General features: G+C 37.6%; 1 protein-coding gene and 1 non-coding gene across 2 annotated transcripts; both read right to left on the bottom strand.

Moving 5' to 3' along the window:
* Positions 1 to 4,392: 4,392 nt before the first annotated feature.
* Positions 4,393 to 4,474, bottom strand: Trnas-aga. The gene has a single exon. It is a non-coding gene; the product is annotated as a tRNA-Ser (tRNA).
* Positions 4,475 to 8,081: 3,607 nt separating this feature from the next.
* LOC117341285 lies at positions 8,082 to 19,587 on the bottom strand. The gene is made up of 2 exons (XM_033903138.1): positions 19,364 to 19,587; positions 8,082 to 10,017 (listed from the first exon to the last, which is right to left on the bottom strand). Exon 2 carries the CDS (start codon positions 9,939 to 9,941, stop codon positions 8,994 to 8,996), a length of 948 nt encoding a protein of 315 aa, XP_033759029.1. The 5' UTR covers positions 9,942 to 10,017; positions 19,364 to 19,587; the 3' UTR covers positions 8,082 to 8,993.
* Between the last annotated feature and the right edge of the window lie 920 nt (positions 19,588 to 20,507).

The raw sequence follows: 20,507 nt of genomic DNA, 5'->3' as shown, positions 1-20,507 counted from the left end.
GCAAAAGTTCCGGCCTATCACAAGGAGACTTAACACGAACATACCACAGCCTCCCAAAACACACATACGCACTCATCACACGCATACATGTCGCACGCACTGGAGGCCGTCCTTAAATGACCTTAGCTGTTAATAGGACGTTAAACAAAATAAACCAAACCAAACCAAACTATCATTTGTTTTATTTGTTTTGAAATTCATTCTAAATTTTTTAACATTATCCGCATGCGATGACTGCGTAATGGTATGGGCATGTTGGCCCTGACTGATCCTTAGACTGATGGGTCAGGCCAAAAAGTGTCAATCAAATATACTGAAATATTTCAAAAATCAGGTGACCGTTAAGACCCATGGGCCTCTTGTTTATAATGAGATCACTAGTAATATGGACAAGGGAAAGGAGCTCAGGTTTATTTTCTGTGATTTAAGTAAAGCATTTGACAGAGTCTGGCATGAAAGTCTTGTACAGAAGCTTAAAATGTATTGAATTGATGGAAATTTACTTTTATGGTTTCAAAATTTATCTCGGACAGAATGCAAAGAGTCTCTACCAATTCAAAGTTGTAAATGCAGGGGTACATCAAGGATTAGTTCTTGGACCTCTTCTCTTTCTCCTCTATATAAATGACATCACTGATAGTGTTTCAAGGAATATCAAACTTTTTGCAGTTGATACTTCTTTGTATGTAATAATAGATGATAATCCAGCACAAGCTCTAGCAGATGATCTCTCTAATATTGGTGAATGGGCAGGTATTTGGGACATTAAATTTAACCCTAACAAAACTAAATCGGTTATCTTTTCAAGGAAACTCAACAAAAATCACCCTCCAATAACTTTCCAAAATAGACAAATTAGAGACACAGCAGTTCACAAACATCTTGGACTTGCACTACAAAAAGATGCAACATATACTGAAACGAAAAAGAAACGCAACTTCAAATTGTAGGTTTAATAAAATAATACTTGTGAGCATTATGTTTAAATTTCATATGTAATAGTTAATATTGAATATTGATGTAACATCCTTTAAATGTTTAGAGATTTTTAAGAACAGGTCACTTTGCTAGAAGGTCATGATTGGTAGTACCCTACGTGAATCCAAGTTGAAATGGCAGCAGTTTTGAAACCGTGCCCTAATATCGTGTGTGTCCTCCTCGAACAGTTATCACATCTCTAATTCTTTGTTGCATTGAGTTCATCAGGGCATTGACTTTCCGTATTGGAATGTTATTCCATTCTTGGACGAGTGCATTTGCTAACTGAGGGAGGGTATTTGGGGGGTTACGGCGATTTCGAATTCTTCTGTCTAATTCATCCCACAAATGCTCGATTGGGGACAGGTCGGGGCTATATGGAGGCCAATCTATAGGAACAATGTTCTGTGTCGCAAGAAAGTCTCTACAGACTCTTGCAACGTGTGGTCTCGCGTTATCTTGCTGAAAGGTTAGATGATGCTGCCTAACAAACGGCACAACATGGGGCCTAAGGATCTCATCCCGATAGCGTACGGCCGTTAAATTCCCATTGACTATCACCAAAGGCGTCTTCAAACCATGGGAGATTCCCGCCCAAACCATAACTGATCCACCCCCAAATCGGTCGTGTTCCAAAACACAGGCGTCAGCAAAACGTTCGCCTCGACGCCGGTACACACGTTGACGGCCATCTGCTCGAAATAACGTGAATCGAGATTCATCGGTGAAGAGCATAGACCTCCAACGTCTCATAGGAAAACGTCTGGGCATATGTGCCGTTGCCCATTGCATACGACGTGCTCGACGTTGCGGTGTTAGTGGTAAACCAACGTACTGTCGCCTTGCACGCAAATTAGCCTCACGCAGTCTGTTGATCACTGTTTGGGGATGAATTCGACGGTTATGATTACCAATCGTATTCCTTGCCGTTTCAGCGGCCGTTAATCTCCTGTTACGCAGGTGTGCCAACCTAAGAACCTGGTCTTGACGTCGCGACGTTACGCGTGGACGTCCTGATCTCGGCTGGTCATCGACTCTTCCTGTTGCGTTAAGACGTGAAACTAATCGACTAATAGTCGATTTGTGAACTCTGAATTGTCGAGCGACGTGAAGTTGCGTGTTCCCTGCCAGAAGCATCGCTATAGCACGTCCTCTATCAACCTTTGATAACCGTGGCATAATTGTAAAAGGAATTATTGTTTGCAAAAGTATTGGCGATGATGTGGCTCAATGTTAGTGATGAATTGATACTGGTTTGAATGAAAAAAGAACGCATATGTTTGTACAGGCACGGTTTTTGATGTTTTTACCGCGCCGGAAGTGCATAGGTCTCTAGTCACACTTGGGTGATTTTGAAGATTGGTATGGGTGTTAGGCAGGGTGCATGTTTATTTCCGCGATTTTTATACAGATATGTATATTTAATACAAAATTAATCACAATTTTCCATGTTGCGTTTCTTTTTCGTTTCAGTATATATAGAAAAGCATACAGTAGATTAAATATTCTTCGATACATAAAATTTAAAGTGAATCGTAAGTCTTTAATCAAAATATATACAGCATTTATAAGACCAATTTTAGAATATGCAGACATAATCTGGGATCACTGCACTCACCAATCAAAACAATTATTAGAATATGTTCAGTTAGAATTTGGTTTGTTTTGTTTTTGCTTAACGTCCTATTAACAGCCAGGGTCATTTAAGGACGTGCCAGGTTTTGGAGGTGGAGGAAAGCCGGAGTACCCGGAGAAAAACCACCGGCCTACGGTCAGTACCTGGCAACTGCCCCACGTAGGTTTCGAACTCGCAACCCAGAGGTGGAGGGCTAGTGTTAAAGTGTCGGTACACCTTAACCACTCGGCCACCGCGGTTAGAAGCAGCCAGAATCATTACAGGACTCCGATCAGAAACATCACATATGGAGAAATTGGCTGGGAATCTCTGTCAGATAGAAGAAATAAACACAAACACATAATGATGTACAAAATAATTCATGGACTATCACCACAATACTTGCAAGATATCCTTATTCCTTTTATTAACAACCAAAATGATAACCCGTATTCCCTAAGACAATCACAACTATTCAATCCTCCTCTATGCAGAACTAACAATTACTTTGACAGTTTCTTCCCCCAAATATGCCACACAACTAACAATGCTATTCCTGACCTCTTCAACTCTTCTTCTCTAGCAGCTTTTAAATGCAAACTTAATAATAATATTAATGCTGAATGTGACTCAATGCAAATTTTCTTTGAAGGAAATAGAAAGACTAATATCATTATTTGTCAGCTTAGAAATTCATGTAGCAGTTTAAATTTTGATTTATTTAATGATCATTTATTAAACTCTCCCACCTGTGCCTGTGATATTGAAATGAAACTGCTTCACATTATTTCTTTGAATGTCCTAGGTATAATGCTATGAGACATTCTCTGTGTACTTCAGTAGATAGTTATGCAAATCATTATCATTCTAACATTAACACTTTCTTACAAAGTTGCCCTGACTGTGATAAGTTTGTAAATATACAAATATTAAATGATGTTCAATTAATCATTGGTAAATCGAGACGCTTTCATCTCTATATGCTTTAAATATATAAGCCATGATATTATATATTGTATATCATTATATTATATTGTATTGTACTGTGTTATATAATATATACCTTATATTTAAATAAATATGGGGTATATATGATATAATATAAGTATAATATAGTAATTTATACATTCATCTTTTGTTAAAATGTATAAGTATACATGTCCTGAAAGATCCCTCCATCTTCATTGCCATTGATCACATGTGTCATCAGTTGAGTATGCTAAGTCTTTTATATATGCAAAGTATAGTATCTGCTAAACATTTTGGTTGATAGTAATTTTCTGACAATTTATAATATAATATCTTACATTTATATATATTATTTTCGCTTAATTATTGACAGGCACGACCTGTGCATACATGCACATGGACTTTTGGTCAATGCCTGACAATGAATTATTCTTATAGATAAAGTTCATATTAAATATTTTATTATCAAATATTATGTATACATGTATATATAAGCAAAATGTATGAATGATGTGTGAATGTTTGAGTTATCTCCCTTAAATGTTAGTTACATGTATTTTTTTTTTTTCATTTCATAGTAAATTTATGAATTAATTTTATATTTATACAATCCAATTGCCATCATAGGAGAAAATCTATATAGGCTTGTTCAAATGAAATGTTTTCAAGCATAGTGTGGAATTATAATCAATGTGGATATAAAATTAAGATACTCTTACAACCAAAGATCGTCAACTTTCACGCTTGCTGGTATTATAAAGGCATAATATATAAAGATTGTTTCATGACATGGATGGATGTGGGAGAGAATGAGAACAAAAATAATCATCCGTCGTCGGCAGGATTCGAACCTGCGCGGGGAGACCCCAATAGATTTCTAGTCTATCGCCTTAACCACTCGGCCACGACGACTTGATATTTCATACCTACAGCTTATCTGCCCGTCACGTCACCTGAACGTTATATTTCCATAATTTACACCATGTGAAGAAATTAACATACATATGTATACGTATCTGTCATATTGTCTAGGGAAATTGGAGCTACATAACAATGAAAAAAACCCATTATGAAACTAAAGGTAATTTTACCGATATAAATAATGTAATTGTTTTGAAATTGGTTACATTTTACATTTTTTCATCATAATTATTAAAAATTTACAAAAGTACATGGTATCTACTTATGTTCTTATGCAAATCGCACACCTCAATATATCATATAAACTAGCACGATTTGTAGATCCTAGTAGATCGTGCGACGCTGATTGAGAGGTTTGTTTTGTATTAGCCTATCAATATGAAATATTTGTGTACATTATCAAATCGTCAGACCTTACGAAGCAATGATATTTGCGATCCCATAAGAAATTACAAATCAATAGCGTACCTACTTGTGTATTTACCGAATACTTTTGCATAAAATCTACGATCTTTCACACGTGTAGGAAGGGCATAAAATGTCAAAGACTATAAGAGGCGACTATCTTTGGGATACCATCGTTTATTATCTTTCTGAGCAATTGTTTCTGTCCTAATGTCTCTTTTGACAATGCCTGACATTTAGCATTTAGCTGAGCGTTCGCCCCTGATTGAGATATAGAAAGCCTGGTAGCTGATGTCCCTGTTTAAAGCTCAGCATTTAGGGAGCGGGACGACAGGTTCGCCTGTTGTCAATGTGATGTGACCGGGTGTGGTGTTATACTAGATTTATTTCTTTGTCAATGTGCCTAGTAAACCTGGTAAATGTTATTTCGCAAACCCTCCTCATCAAAATTGATCATTAAAAGCTTTCTTGTTTTAACCTTGCATTAAGTTAGTATCAGTGAAAATGTCCACCAATCGCTAATATCACTGAAATTTATTATTGCATTATGACATAAAAATGGGTCAATGGGTCAGTTGATGAACACATCTTATAATGGAATTGAAGGCTCACTACCTTTATCAAAGCATGTAGGTGAGCTTATGCTATTAATGACGTCAAAAATATCGACAGGGATTTGCTCTTTGTCGGGTGTCTCATGTCAAAGATCAGGTCGCAATGATGATTCTAGACAAACAGTAGCGTTATCTATTGAGATAGTATCGCCCAGACCAGGAGGTTTATCTCTTCATCACCCTATATACTCTATTACAACAGTCTCGTTATAACACTTTCCAAATCCTCACGTCGCCGTTTCTCGAAGGTCGGATCGAGCGCATGGCGGCACACCATCAAGAGCATGTATATATTTGTGAAATGCTGTCCCAACGAGCCGCTAACACGGGGCAACAGTCCAGCATAGGTAAACATCGCGTTCCGTTGAAGGCGACAGAGTACCTACGCTTAAGTCAAGCATTGGTTGTGATATACTGTGGTCCATTCACATTGATTTAAATGTGACGTATAATGTAAATATAATTATTATTTTGTGTTTTAATACATACATTCGTATTCACATGTGTCGCATTCCTAAACTATTATATTTATGATTTGCGTACTGACTTCTGTTGACTTTCATGGGGTAAATATGTCACGGTTATTACTGTCGGACCTAACTAGTGGTTATTAAAATGCTGAGCAAGAACTCTGCATCAAAACGTATTTACATTTGTGTATATATTCACTTTTAAAGTTTAAAGTTGCAGAGTGTGGGCCCAGACACCTGATGGACCATGGCGAGAATTGCCCCACAACGAACAAACGAACAAAAGGGTATTGATTTCCTAGAAATATATGCAACTACACTGTGACCGAAATGGGCACTGTCTCTCGTATCGTTCCGTCTTCAATCGGAGATTTTCATGCTTTTTGGCAAAGACACGTCTCTCTGTCCTGTGCTTTCGGAAAAAGACTCCAAAACGGTCGCATTCTGCAAAATAGTGCATACGATGCTCGTAATTCTGGGTGGTTTGGTTTGGTTTGGTTTATTTAGTTTAACGTCCTATTAACAGCTAAAGTCATTTAAGGACGGCCTCCTGTGCGTGCGACATGTATGCGTGTGGTGAGTGCGTATGTGTGTTTTGGGAGGCTGCGGTATGTTCGTGTCAAGTCTCCTTGTGATAGGCCGTAAATTTTGCTGATTTATAGTGCTACCTCCCTGAAGCATACTGCCGAAGACATCCAGCAGGACACCCCACCCGGTCACATTATACTGACAACGGGCGAACCAGTCGTCTGTTCAAACAAAGATTTCCTATGAAGATTCTTCAATGTGTCTGTCAGGAATCTCTTCTGTTTTTTGTTTGTTTTTTGTTTGTTTTTTGTTTATTTTGTATCGAGTGATTGTGTCTTTCTTGCCGATGTCATCCTACTAGTCATTCCTTTCGAGGAAATGCCGAATTCCTTTTAATACCCTTCCATAAACCCTTCTTTCTTCTGTATTCCAAAATGTTGCGAATTTTTTGTTGATCTGTAAAGCCGCTAAGGCATATCCCCAGTGATCCTTTTGCGGTATCAGCAAGTCGATATCGTCGGATAGTATTTGACATTAAAACATTCATAATCAGTTGTTTCGGTTTGTTACTTCCTCGTCCTCGTATTTCTTCTTGAGACTGTCCCTGCAGGTAGGGCGTTAGAATTGTACCTGCTGCTCCCATTGCATGATCGTAAGAGGCGACTAAATATGGGATCTTTACTTTTCTTTGTGAACAACTTTCTTCTTCCTAATGTCTCTCTTGACAATGCCTCACGTTTGGCATTAATTGTGAGTTCGCCCCTGTGAGGAAGACATTGGGTTCTGTCCCCTGGTCGAGACATACCAGAGTCTTTTAAAATGGTAGTTGCTACTTCTGCTTAGCGCTCAGCATATTAGGAGTGGGACGACTGGTTCGCCCGTTGTCAGTCTGTAACCGGGTGGGTGTCCTGCTTGGTGTCTTCGGCAGTATGCTTCAGTGAGGTACATTTGTAGCACTATAAATCGGCAAAAGTTGGATTTGTATTGGAATTCATTCTAACCTGGTTAACATTATCAGCACGGGATAACAGTTGTCCCTTTTTTCTATATCACATGATGACTTTTTCTCTCTCGGTTTTTTAGTTGGCTCAAAAGGGCGTCAATTGTAAAATAAGCAAAGTTTATCGAAATATCTATACGTGGACAAAACTCGCAGCGTCAACAAACGAAGACAAAACACACTACAGCGTCAACAAGCGAAGACAAAACGTATCAAACCGTCAATAAGCAAAGATAAAACGCACTAAAGCGTCCACAAATGAAGACAAACCGCATCACAGCATCCACAAACGAAGACAAAACACACTACAGCGTCAAGAAGCGAAGACAAAAAGCACCACGCTGTCAACAAACGAAGACAAAAAGCACCACGGTGTCAAAATTTCCAAGTTTTATGGTAAAGCGCCAACACGCATGAAGAAACTATAACATACAGGTAATATTATAGATGTAACGGAAAATCAGAGGTCAGATGTCATCGAACCATAGATATCATGATCGAACAAATGAAGTGTCCTCATGCCTTTTCATGAGGTACACTTGCATTCGAAAAGGTAACAACATACAATGACTTCATGTTGATAGACTTGTAACAACTTTATTCAATAACTTACTTTTTTCCACCAAATTAATTTTATCACAAATTTATTTGATTTAATCAATAACGATCAAATGGTAAATGAATCGAGTATGACTAGGGATACAAAAATATATCGGACATATTCGGGACTTTTCGGAAAGCTCGGGGGAAAAAACGATAGTTGCCGACGTATTCCGATTGGCGGTTCGTTGTGTGAAAATTGCAATTGATGATTAGATAAAAGGAAGCTTTCTCGGCAAACTGGACCGCGAAAAGTAATAGATGGGTGGTCGGGTGACACAGTGTTAACACACCTGCCTTTCATCTAGGCGGCCGGGGCTCGATTCCCCGATCGGACGTGAAAAGGCATGAGGACACTTGCCAAATCACATGGATTTTCTCGTTGGACTTGAGTTTCTTTCCACAGTAAGACCATTCGTGTTCTGGCCGAACCATCAAGAGTGATTAGCATCAGTTGACTTAATTTGTTTCGGATTGTCAAATAAATAAATAAACAATAAATAGTTTATCACAGTTAGACATACGCGAACGCGTTTTCTCATATCCTGTATTCAGTGTTAGTGTGTTGTGGTTCGTCCTTTGTTGTAGCGCCATGACACAGGTAAGCTGTTTAAGTGTGTACCTGTAAGTGTAGGTAATGTGCCACCGAATATTAGAACATGCCTATGGCTGTTTTTCATCCCCTTGCCACACTCTCTAAAATGTCGCTTATGTTGGTCAATATTGACATTCATAATTATTTCCATGCATTACAAATCGACACAGTCCAACTCCATTAAGGGCTAAAAGTGATAATGACAAAATAATCAGACATTTTGACATGTCAACTTCGAGATGTTGCTCCGAACGTCATTCTTAAAACGGTCCCACCAACAGATTCACATACAGTATTTTTACATTAGCTTCGTCGAGTTGTAATACACATACCGGGCAATTTGTCCAAATGTCGTGTTCATGGACTTTATATCAACTGGCGAGTGCGTGAGCGCGTGAAGTTCATACCACAGATGTATAGCATAGTTACCTCTCCAGTCGTAAATGTCATCATAAATGAGCCGGCGGTCTGGTCCGCTTGGATAATTCAGGCTCTTCTCCTCCACGTGTATCAAGTGCGGAAACTGGTATTGTAAGTTGTACGGTATGATAGAACTATGTTGGTCCCATTCACGTTCTGTAAAATTACGAAATGTTTCCCGCCAAATATTCAAGAATGTTGCATTTTTCTTAGCAATAATAATGCCGTTATTTAATCTACCCGGGTTTCCATGGTATTCCAAACCCATTGTAAAATCGTATTTCCTTAAAGGCGCAAACGACTTTAACACGATGATGTCACTCTCAAGAAATATACCACCTTGTTCCTTTAAAACATCTAACCTTATAAGATCGGATTTATGTTCAGGGCGTTTCACCCTATGACCAAATATGGAAGATGGTGGATTTACCCTTATCACTTGTATTTTGACGATGCTCCGAAGGGTCTTCCACCAAATACCAACGGGTTCATAGTCACAATGAAGGTAGATGTAGTCCGGTCGAATAAAAATGGCTGCTGACTTTATACTCAGAAAATGATGAAATTGTAAATATAAGCGTTCTCCAATCCACGTGAAATGGACAATATTGGGTACCACGTAATCGTCAGACTTCTCAAGTAATGACGTTTTACGCCCAGTAGGTGACGTCACCATTTTCAACAGAGGCACTTGCTTCTGTGCTGGAAGATGATAATTACGATTTAGCGATCCGGCGTCGTAAGACCACGTGACCATGTACATCACCACAAGAAACGTCACCATGGAGACCACGACCAGAAGCTTTTTAATCGTCTTTCGCAGCATGGCGATTCTTATCTCTTTCGTATTTCTGTCATAAACATGGCTTCTCTGTACGCATAACACCCATGCTGGAGAAAGACTGAAATGAATTTTGAAAAGAAATAAAGAAATATTAAATACTTAATAATCATTTTATAGCCAAAAAGAAATATGAATGATATTCAATAATATACAATGATTATATAGCCCTTACAATCTCATATGACATTCATCACCCCATGAATGCCATGGCCCCATTGTACGGTATTCCACACGTCACAAAATGTGGTTCAAATATAGTTCCTACGTAATCTTATATACGAGTTTTTTGTTTTTTGTTTTAGTTTGAACATCTTACAAATGAAAGGTTTGGACAACATTATAATTATGACGTCATAATTGTGTAATATAGCACTGGGTACCAATAGCTCTATCTGGAAAATGACTGTTCCACTAATTAAACAAACACTAGGGAGGTCTTCATTTCACGTGGACAACAGGAGCTAACTAGCCAAGCCCCTGTGGCCCAAATAAGTGATATGGGGTTCGGACACTGGGGTTAAATATTTCATATATGAACGTGTCAAACCTCTGTGGTCCAAATAACTGATCTTGGGGTCGGGTTTGGGGTTAGGTATTTTATTTTGTGTCCTGTATTAAAGTGTCAAGCCCCTCTGAACGTCTGTGTTCTGAACATTGTATCCGCTGTTGAATGTTTAGTCTGTACATTTTAAAGTTTATGACTCTTTTTAAACTGTAAATGTTATCAACACAATCTTTACAACCCTACTATTAAGTGGTGCTTTGTTACGGACTTCAATAAGACAAGTATTTACATACCTTCTTTATCTGGAGATTGGAAAGCCGCTTTTATTTACGACGATTAGAAACTCTACCTTTTAACAACCCCCTCCCTGGCGTCTCAACACTTACTTGTATCAAACTAGGAGATCGAAATTTGCGCTACAGTTATATTTGTGTTTGTTGGGGAACCGTGACATATATAATATCTTAGCCATGAATAACAACCACCTCTGGCAAAATATTTAGAATTTCCTAATACGTGTTGTTAACATATTAAAGAAATAACTAGATGGATGGATGGATGGATGGATGGGCGGACGAGAGGAAGAAACGAACGAATGTTCTCTATTCTATAACTTACGCGTTTACGAAAAGTTTACGAACGTGATTTTTTTCGTGACATATGATTACGTACGATACTTCTTTTTCATCATAATATTATTATAATATATGCCTGACAGAGGTTATGACAGTTAAATACATACAGAGGCTATTACAGTTTAATACATACAGAGTTTATCACAGTTAAATACATACAGAGGTTATCACAGTTAAATACATACAGAGGTTATCACAGTTAAATACATACAGAGGTTATCACAGTTAAATACATACAGTGGTTGTCACAGTTAAATACATACAGAGGTTATCACAGTTAAATACATACAGAGGTTATCATAGTTAAATACATACCGAGCTTATCACAGTTAAATACATACCGCGGTTATGACAGTTAAATACATACAGAGGTTATCACAGTTAAATAAATACAGGGGTTATTACAGTTAAATACAAACAGAGGTTATCACAGTTAAATACATACAGAGGTTATCACAGTTAAATACATACCGAGCTTATCACAGTTAAATATATACCGCGGTTATGACAGTTAAATACATACCGAGGTTATGACAGTTAAATACATACAGGGGTTATGACAGTTAAATACATACAGAGGTTATCACAGTTAAATACATACAGGGGTTATTACAGTTAAATACATACAGGGGTTATTACAGTTAAATACATACAGGGGTTATCACAGTTAAATACATACAGAGGTTATTACAGTTAAATACATACAGAGGTTATCACAGTTAAATACATACAGAGGTTATTACAGTTAAATACATACAGGGGTTATCACAGTTAAATACATACAGAGGTTATTACAGTTAAATACATACAGAGGTTATCACAGTTAAATAAATACAGGGGTTATTACAGTTAAATACAAACAGGTTATCACAGTTAAATACATAAAGAGGTTATCACAGTTAAATAAATACCGAGGTTATGACAGTTAAATACATACAGGGGTTATTACAGTTAAATACAAACAGAGGTTATCACAGTTAAATACATACAGAGGTTATCACAGTTAAATACATACAGAGGTTATCACAGTTAAATACATACAGAGGTTATCACAGTTAAATACATACAGAGGTTATCACAGTTAAATACATACAGAGGTTATCACAGTTAAATAAATACAGAGGTTATCACAGTTAAATACATAGAGGTTATCACAGTTAAATACATACAGAGGTTATCACAGTTAAATACATACAGAGGTTATCACAGTTAAATACAAAAAGAGGTTATCACAGTTAAATACATACAGAGGTTATCACAGTTAAATACATACAGAGGTTATCACAGTTAAATACATACCGAGCTTATCACAGTTAAATATATACCGCGGTTATGACAGTTAAATACATACAGAGGTTATCACAGTTAAATACATACAGGGGTTATTACAGTTAAATACATACAGAGGTTATTACAGTTAAATACATACAGAGGTTATGACAGTTAAATACATACAGAGGTTATGACAGTTAAATACATACAGAGGTTATTACAGTTAAATACATACAGAGGTTATCACAGTTAAATACATACAGAGGTTATCACAGTTAAATATATACCGCGGTTATGACAGTTAAATACATACAGAGGTTATGACAGTTAAATACATACAGAGGTTATCACAGTTAAAAACATACAGAGGTTATCACAGTTAAATGAATACCGAGGTTATCACAGTTAAATAAATACCGAGGTTATGACAGTTAAATACATACAGGGGTTATTACAGTTAAATACATACAGGGGTTATCACAGTTAAATACATACAGAGGTTATGACAGTTAAATAAATACAGAGGTTATCACAGTTAAATACATACAGAGGTTATCACAGTTAAATATATACCGCGGTTATGACAGTTAAATACATACAGAGGTTATCACAGTTAAATACATACAGAGGTTATCACAGTTAAATACATACAGAGGTTATCTCAGTTAAATACATACCGCGGTTATCACAGTTAAATACATACCGCGGTTATGACAGTTAAATACATACAGAGGTTATCACAGTTAAATACATACAGGGGTTATCACAGTTAAATACATACAGAGGTTATCACAGTTAAATACATACAGAGGTTATCACAGTCAAATACATACAGAGGTTATCACAGTTAAATACATACCGAGCTTATCACAGTTTAATATATACCGCGGTTATGACAGTTAAATACATACAGAGGTTATCACAGTTAAATACATACAGAGGTTATCACAGTTAAATGAATACAGGGGTTATCACAGTTACATACATACAGAGGTTATCACAGTTAAATACATACAGAGGTTATCACAGTTAAATACATACAGAGGTTATCACAGTTAAATAAATACTGAGGTTATGACAGTTAAATACATACAGGGGTTATTACAGTTAAATACATACAGGGGTTATCACAGTTAAATACATACAGAGGTGATGACAGTTAAATAAATACAGAGGTTATCACAGTTAAATAAATACAGAGGTTATCACAGTTAAATACACAGAGGTTATCACAGTTAAATATATACCGCGGTTATCACAGTTAAATACATACAGAGGTTATCACAGTTAAATACATACAGAGGTTATCACAGTCAAATACATACAGAGGTTATCAGTCAAATACATACAGAGGTTATCACAGTTAAATACATACAGAGGTTATCACAGTTAAATACATACAGAGGTTATCACAGTTAAATACATACAGAGGTTATTACAGTTAAATACATACAGAGGTTATCACAGTTAAATACATACAGAGGTTATCACAGTTAAATATATACCGCGGTTATCACAGTTAAATACATACAGAGGTTATGACAGTTAAATACATACAGAGGTTATCACAGTTAAAAACATACAGAGGTTATCACAGTTAAATGAATACCGAGGTTATCACAGTTAAATAAATACCGAGGTTATGACAGTTAAATACATAAAGGGGTTATTACAGTTAAATACATACAGGGGTTATCACAGTTAAATACATACAGAGGTTATGACAGTTAAATAAATACAGAGGTTATCACAGTTAAATACATACAGAGGTTATCACAGTTAAATATATACCGCGGTTATGACAGTTAAATACATACAGAGGTTATCACAGTTAAATACATACAGAGGTTATCACAGTTAAATACATACCGCGGTTATCACAGTTAAATACATACCGCGGTTATGACAGTTAAATACATACAGAGGTTATCACAGTTAAATACATACAGGGGTTATCACAGTTAAATACATACAGAGGTTATCACAGTTAAATACATACAGAGGTTATCACAGTCAAATACATACAGAGGTTATCACAGTTAAATACATACCGAGCTTATCACAGTTTAATATATACCGCGGTTATGACAGTTAAATACATACAGAGGTTATCACAGTTAAATACATACAGAGGTTATCACAGTTAAATACATACAGAGGTTATCACAGTTAAATGAATACAGGGGTTATCACAGTTACATACATACAGAGGTTATCACAGTTAAATACATACAGAGGTTATCACAGTTAAATAAATACCGAGGTTATGACAGTTAAATACATACAGGGGTTATTACAGTTAAATACATACAGGGGTTATCACAGTTAAATACATACAGAGGTGATGACAGTTAAATAAATACAGAGGTTATCACAGTTAAATAAATACAGAGGTTATCACAGTTAAATACACACAGAGGTTATCACAGTTAAATATATACCGCGGTTATCACAGTTAAATACATACAGAGGTTATCACAGTTAAATACATACAGAGGTTATCACAGTCAAATACATACAGAGGTTATCACAGTCAAATACATACAGAGGTTATCACAGTTAAATACATACCGAGCTTATCACAGTTAAATATATACCGCGGTTATGACAGTTAAATACATGCAGAGGTTATGACAGTTAAATATATACCGAGGTTATCACAGTTAAATAAATACCGAGGTTATCACAGTTAAATACACACAGGGGTTATTACAGTTAAATACATACAGGGGTTATCACAGTTAAATAAATACAGAGGTTATCACAGTTAAATACATACAGAGGTTATCACAGTTAAATATATACCGCGGTTATCACAGTTAAATACATACAGAGGTTATCACAGTTAAATACATACAGAGGTTATCACAGTTAAATACATACAGAGGTTATCACAGTTAAATGAATACAGGGGTTATCACAGTTAAATATATACCGCGGTTATCACAGTTAAATACATACAGAGGTTATCACAGTTAAATACATACAGAGGTTATCACAGTTAAATACATACAGAGGTTATCACAGTTAAATGAATACAGGGGTTATCACAGTTAAATATATACCGCGGTTATCACAGTTAAATACATACAGAGGTTATCACAGTTAAATACATACAGGGGTTATCACAGTTAAATACATACAGAGGTTATCACAGTTAAATAAATACAGAGGTTATCACAGTTAAATACATACAGAGGTTATCACAGTTAAATACATACAGAGGTTATGACAGTTAAATATATACAGAGGTTATGACAGTTGAATACATACAGAGGTTATCACAGTTAAATACATACAGAGGTTATGACAGTTGAATACATACAGAGGTTATGACAGTTTAATACATACAGAAGTTATCACAGTTAAATACATACAGGGGTTATCACAGTTAAATACATACAGAGGTTATCACAGTTAAATATATACAGGGGTTATCACAGTTAAATACATACCGAGGTTATCACAGTTAAATAAATACCGACAAATCTCTGTGCTGAGGACATCACTAAAATTCGTTCCGTCGATTACAAAATTATTTTGATGAAATGAAATCCTGATTGGCCATTAACGGAGTATCCTAATCACGGGGTGCCAAGGCTCTGTGATCAAACATAACACACACTGGTGTATATAGATCACGAATATTATAGTCTCCTAAAATAAATGATCGATCATGTTACAGGTATTGGTTTGTCAACCGAGCCGTGACGATATTTGTGTAGATATTTATTTCTGGTGAACTCGCATTTTGATGATCATATCATTTGATGTTTGTATAAAGGAGCAAAGGCCTTTACTCACTAGACAGACACTCATTGGTAGATTTAATGTAATGCTATATCAAAAAGACATTAGTGTTTAATTCGGGAGTGACTTGATATACCTGAGAGGGCGATATTGACGCGATGCGTGTTAAGAGCTTAATTAAACGGCAAACGAGAATTTTGTAATTGAGCGCTGAACATTTTGCATTGAAGGGGTCACTCGACTGCATAGAAATTATATATATATTAAATATGACTTTGATGTGATAACATAAGTTATGATTTGTGTGTAACTGAAGGTGTGTTTACTCAATACGGGGGTTTGTTTTCGTTGTGATATAGATATTTGATTAACATATTGTTATCATTTTAATTGATTAAAGACTGTTTTGTATATTGTTTTTTAAGTCATCAAGACATAATAAACTAAATCAGGCGATATCTTATGTACAAATGAAAACTACAATCTAATTAAAATCTAGATGATCATTCTCACTACGTTACATAAACATCTAACAACATCCCAAAAGGGGTCACGTCAGGGTGACCTTTTGGATTAGCTAATCAAATTACTACTCCCAGAATCTTGGAAGTGAATTTTATATGTCCGAATTAGTTTGACTAGAGTGCATAGCTGGCATAATCTCTCAATTTGTTTCAAGTCATTTCGTCCCACAAAGCATACATGTATATCTATATACATGCTGTGCCGAAATGGTTTGCTTCAGTTGCATGCTGTGACGAAATGTTTTGCTTCGATGACATCGACAAATTGACAGTTCGCCCTGAAAGTGAAATACACACATTTCAAAGGTCACCCTGACGTGACTCCTTATGGGATGTTGTTAGATGTTCATGTAACGGAGTGATAATGATCATCTTGATTTTAATTAGATTGTGAAAATTATCGCTTTATGTCGATGTAAAAGATGAGAGAAGGGCGGAACTTCGATTTGTCGGCGTCAAAAGAGTCGAGTATCAGGTACAAATGCGTGCTAGTGGGGCGAGAAGAATTTTTTTTGGCGATAGTTCAGGAATCGTGAGCCGTATTTAATCTAGTACATTCATTAACATTCATTAACCATAGGGAAACCAATGGTAAGTCGAATGATCGAATATTTCACTGAAAGTGCTAGATACGTAAGCAGAATAAGTTGAGTATTTCACTATAGTTCAAAGTTCGCAACCCGAATATTTCACCACTAAATATTTCATCATGCGTAGCCATGTGTAATAAGCCGCATGGTTAGTTGAATGTTTTGCCACAGTCAAGGTAAGATGTCGGAGAGTGTAGCTGTGGTAGGTATACGCCACGTTCTGTAGTATATTGGTACATGTATAATTTATAAGTTTTCTCTCGGTTTCTCTACCGTGTGTGCCAGGTAGGATCTTATACATTATTAAAAGACTTCCTGGTGACAGAGAAATTCCATTTGTGTTGCATCGACATGCTTTATTTGGCGTCGTGACAATGAAATGGAGGGAGTACACTAAATCAAGTCAGGGGCAGGATGTGAGAGCGATGGGGGTGGGGGCTAGCGGCTGGGGTGGGGGCTAGCGGCTGGGGCAGGGGCAGGATGGGAGAGCGATGGGGGTGGAGGTTAGCGGCTGGGGTAAGGGCTAGGGGTTAGGGGTTCGGAGTTGGGGCTGGTATAATCTAATTAAAATATTTTAATTAGATTGGGGCTGAGGGTTAGGAGTTAGGGGGCAAGAGGTAGGGGTTAAGAATTGAGGTTTAGGGCTGGGGCTAGGGGTTAGGTGTTGAGGTTTAGGGCTGGAGGCTAGGGGTACGGAGTTGAGGTTTAGGGCTAGGGGTTAGGTGTTGGAGTTAGGGGGCAAGGGCTGGGGGTTAGGAGTTGAGGTTTAGGGCTGGGGGTTAGGTGTTGGAGTTAGGGGGCAAGGGCTGGGGGTTAGGTGTTGGAGTTAGGGGGCAAGGGCTGGGGGTTAGGTGTTGGAGTTAGGGGGCAAGGGCTGGGGGTTAGGTGTTGGAGTTAGGGGGCAAGGGCTGGGGGTTAGGTGTTGGAGTTAGGGGGCAAGGGCTGGGGGTTAGGTGTTGGAGTTAGGGGGCAAGGGCTGGGGGTTAGGTGTTGGAGTTAGGGGGCAAGGGCTGGGGGTTAGGTGTTGGAGTTAGGGGGCAAGGGCTGGGGGTTAGGTGTTGGAGTTAGGGGGCAAGGGCTGGGGGTTAGGTGTTGGAGTTAGGGGGCAAGGGCTGGGGGGTTAGGTGTTGGAGTTAGGGGGCAAGGGCTGGGGGTTAGGTGTTGGAGTTAGGGGGCAAGGGCTGGGGGTTAGGTGTTGGAGTTAGGGGGCAAGGGCTGGGGGTGAGGTGTTGGAGTTAGGGGGCAAGGGCTGGGGGTTAGGTGTTGGAGTTAGGGGGCAAGGGCTGGGGGTTAGGTGTTGGAGTTAGGGGGCAAGGGCTGGGGGTTAGGTGTTGGAGTTAGGGGGCAAGGGCTGGGGGTTAGGTGTTGGAGTTAGGGGGCAAGGGCTGGGGGTTAGGTGTTGGAGTTAGGGGGCAAGGGCTGGGGGTTAGGTGTTGGAGTTAGGGGGCAAGGGCTGGGGGTTAGGTGTTGGAGTTAGGGGGCAAGGGCTGGGGGTTAGGTGTTGATGTTTATTGCTGGGGACTAGTCTGCTGCTGTTTTGTTTAACAAAGACAAGGAAATCCGCTATATGAGTTGACACGTTCGATCATCTATAATGCATACGACTTGTGACCTACAGTACGGCACAGCAAAGCTAACACCGACAGCTAGGGAACATCTGTGTCAAAATATATTCTGATTTCAATAGACAGTGAAATTTCACGTGCAGTTAATATCAAACCACTATTTACACAGATACATAGAAGTGTGTGTCACTCATCTTATTAAGTTGTTATGATATTAGGGTGGTCCGAGTTGTAGGGTGAGAGGGGAACGGCCGGGGGGGGGGGGGGGGGGGGGGGGGGTTGGTTATACGTGTTCTCATTAATGTATGAATATGAAATTACAGTTATATATTAACTCAGGGACGTGGCCAAGCATTCCCTTCCATATATACTCGTGTATGGTACTTTTCGAGAGGAATTAAGATAAGCTATAATCTTCATGTTTGATCACCAAAGAAAAAGTTTACAATTATATATACTCAACTATTGAAACTAGTGAATAAATTACTTTTTTGTATAATATAAATGTTTGTAAAAGTTGGTAAATATACAAATAATACGTAAAAGTAATAACAGTTACTTACCTTCCTTCCTTCTAGTTTTGTGTTACTCCCGGAACTAAATTCTCTTCTTCACGATCGACAAATCCACTTGGCAACACAAACGTCTGGACATGCTACATAGTTACCGAACGTTAATACAGTATGTTTGTGATTTAAAGACCCGGAGAATAAATACCCGGACACCTACCCTGTCGATAATTACTGTACACTTATTTCCTTACCATTGTGTGGTACACGCTGTCTCAACGGCACGGTTACAACTCATAGCTTAGCCGAAATACCGGAGAGTTTCAAGGTTTAACGAACACTTGGTTGGCATATTTTAATAAGGAATAAACTTTTCTATTAAAATTATATTTGAAAATAGAGAAAAAATGAATTAAATTGTAATTAAATTAGAAAGGTTTTGGATATATCAAAGAAATCTAGCTAGGATTACTTCTATTGTCCAGACTACCATAAGGTATTTATGGTGTATTGTCCCGAGGTTTAAATACGCACAGGTATTGTTGACATTCGGCCTCACGCGGTCAGTCTTAGTTCCCTACAGAATGAAGGCCATAAAGACTGATATATAAACAAGCTATGTGTGACAATCAAACCTACTTACGGAGCGTTTTATAGTCACACCATTAATATAAACAAACCAAATCGGTCAAAGACAAATCGTAACTTTCCGTGAATGTGTCTTGATTACGGAAACGGCCGATTGCCTTTGATGGTCATCCCATGACGCCACGCGCGTGCAGAATAAAAATCCTCCATATTTTATATATTGTAAACATTATTTTTTATGCGGATTTTAAATTGGCGATTTCGAAAGGTAATCTATACGCGTGGGGTTATTTCCGCGAACTTTTCTTTTCATCTGTTTTATAAATACGATATACGTCACCAAATAATACGTGTGGCTAGGAAGGAGGGAGTGGAGTGTACGTGATTTTCGCGACGGAAAGGCCTTTGCGTATTGAGCGCAAATTAACATTAATATCCGTCATTAAATACCGGTCTTCATGGTTGAACTGTTCATTATTATCTATTATATAATAATTGATTTTACTTGATTTTTCCTTCGTCTAAAACCTGATATCAATGTACATTATATCTTGAACTGACAGCTTCTATCTTCAAAGGATAAAATTTATATTGTTGTAGTGTAGGTTTG

This window comes from Pecten maximus, chromosome 13, assembly GCF_902652985.1.
Source record: "Pecten maximus chromosome 13, xPecMax1.1, whole genome shotgun sequence".
Taxonomy (NCBI): domain Eukaryota; kingdom Metazoa; phylum Mollusca; class Bivalvia; order Pectinida; family Pectinidae; genus Pecten; species Pecten maximus.
This window is presented reverse-complemented; position numbering and strand designations above follow the sequence as displayed.

Bases quoted from the DNA above. Each gene is read 5' to 3' on its own strand.
- LOC117341285 (XM_033903138.1), bottom strand. From the start codon at position 9,941: ATGCTGCGAAAGACGATTAAAAAGCTTCTGGTCGTGGTCTCCATGGTG.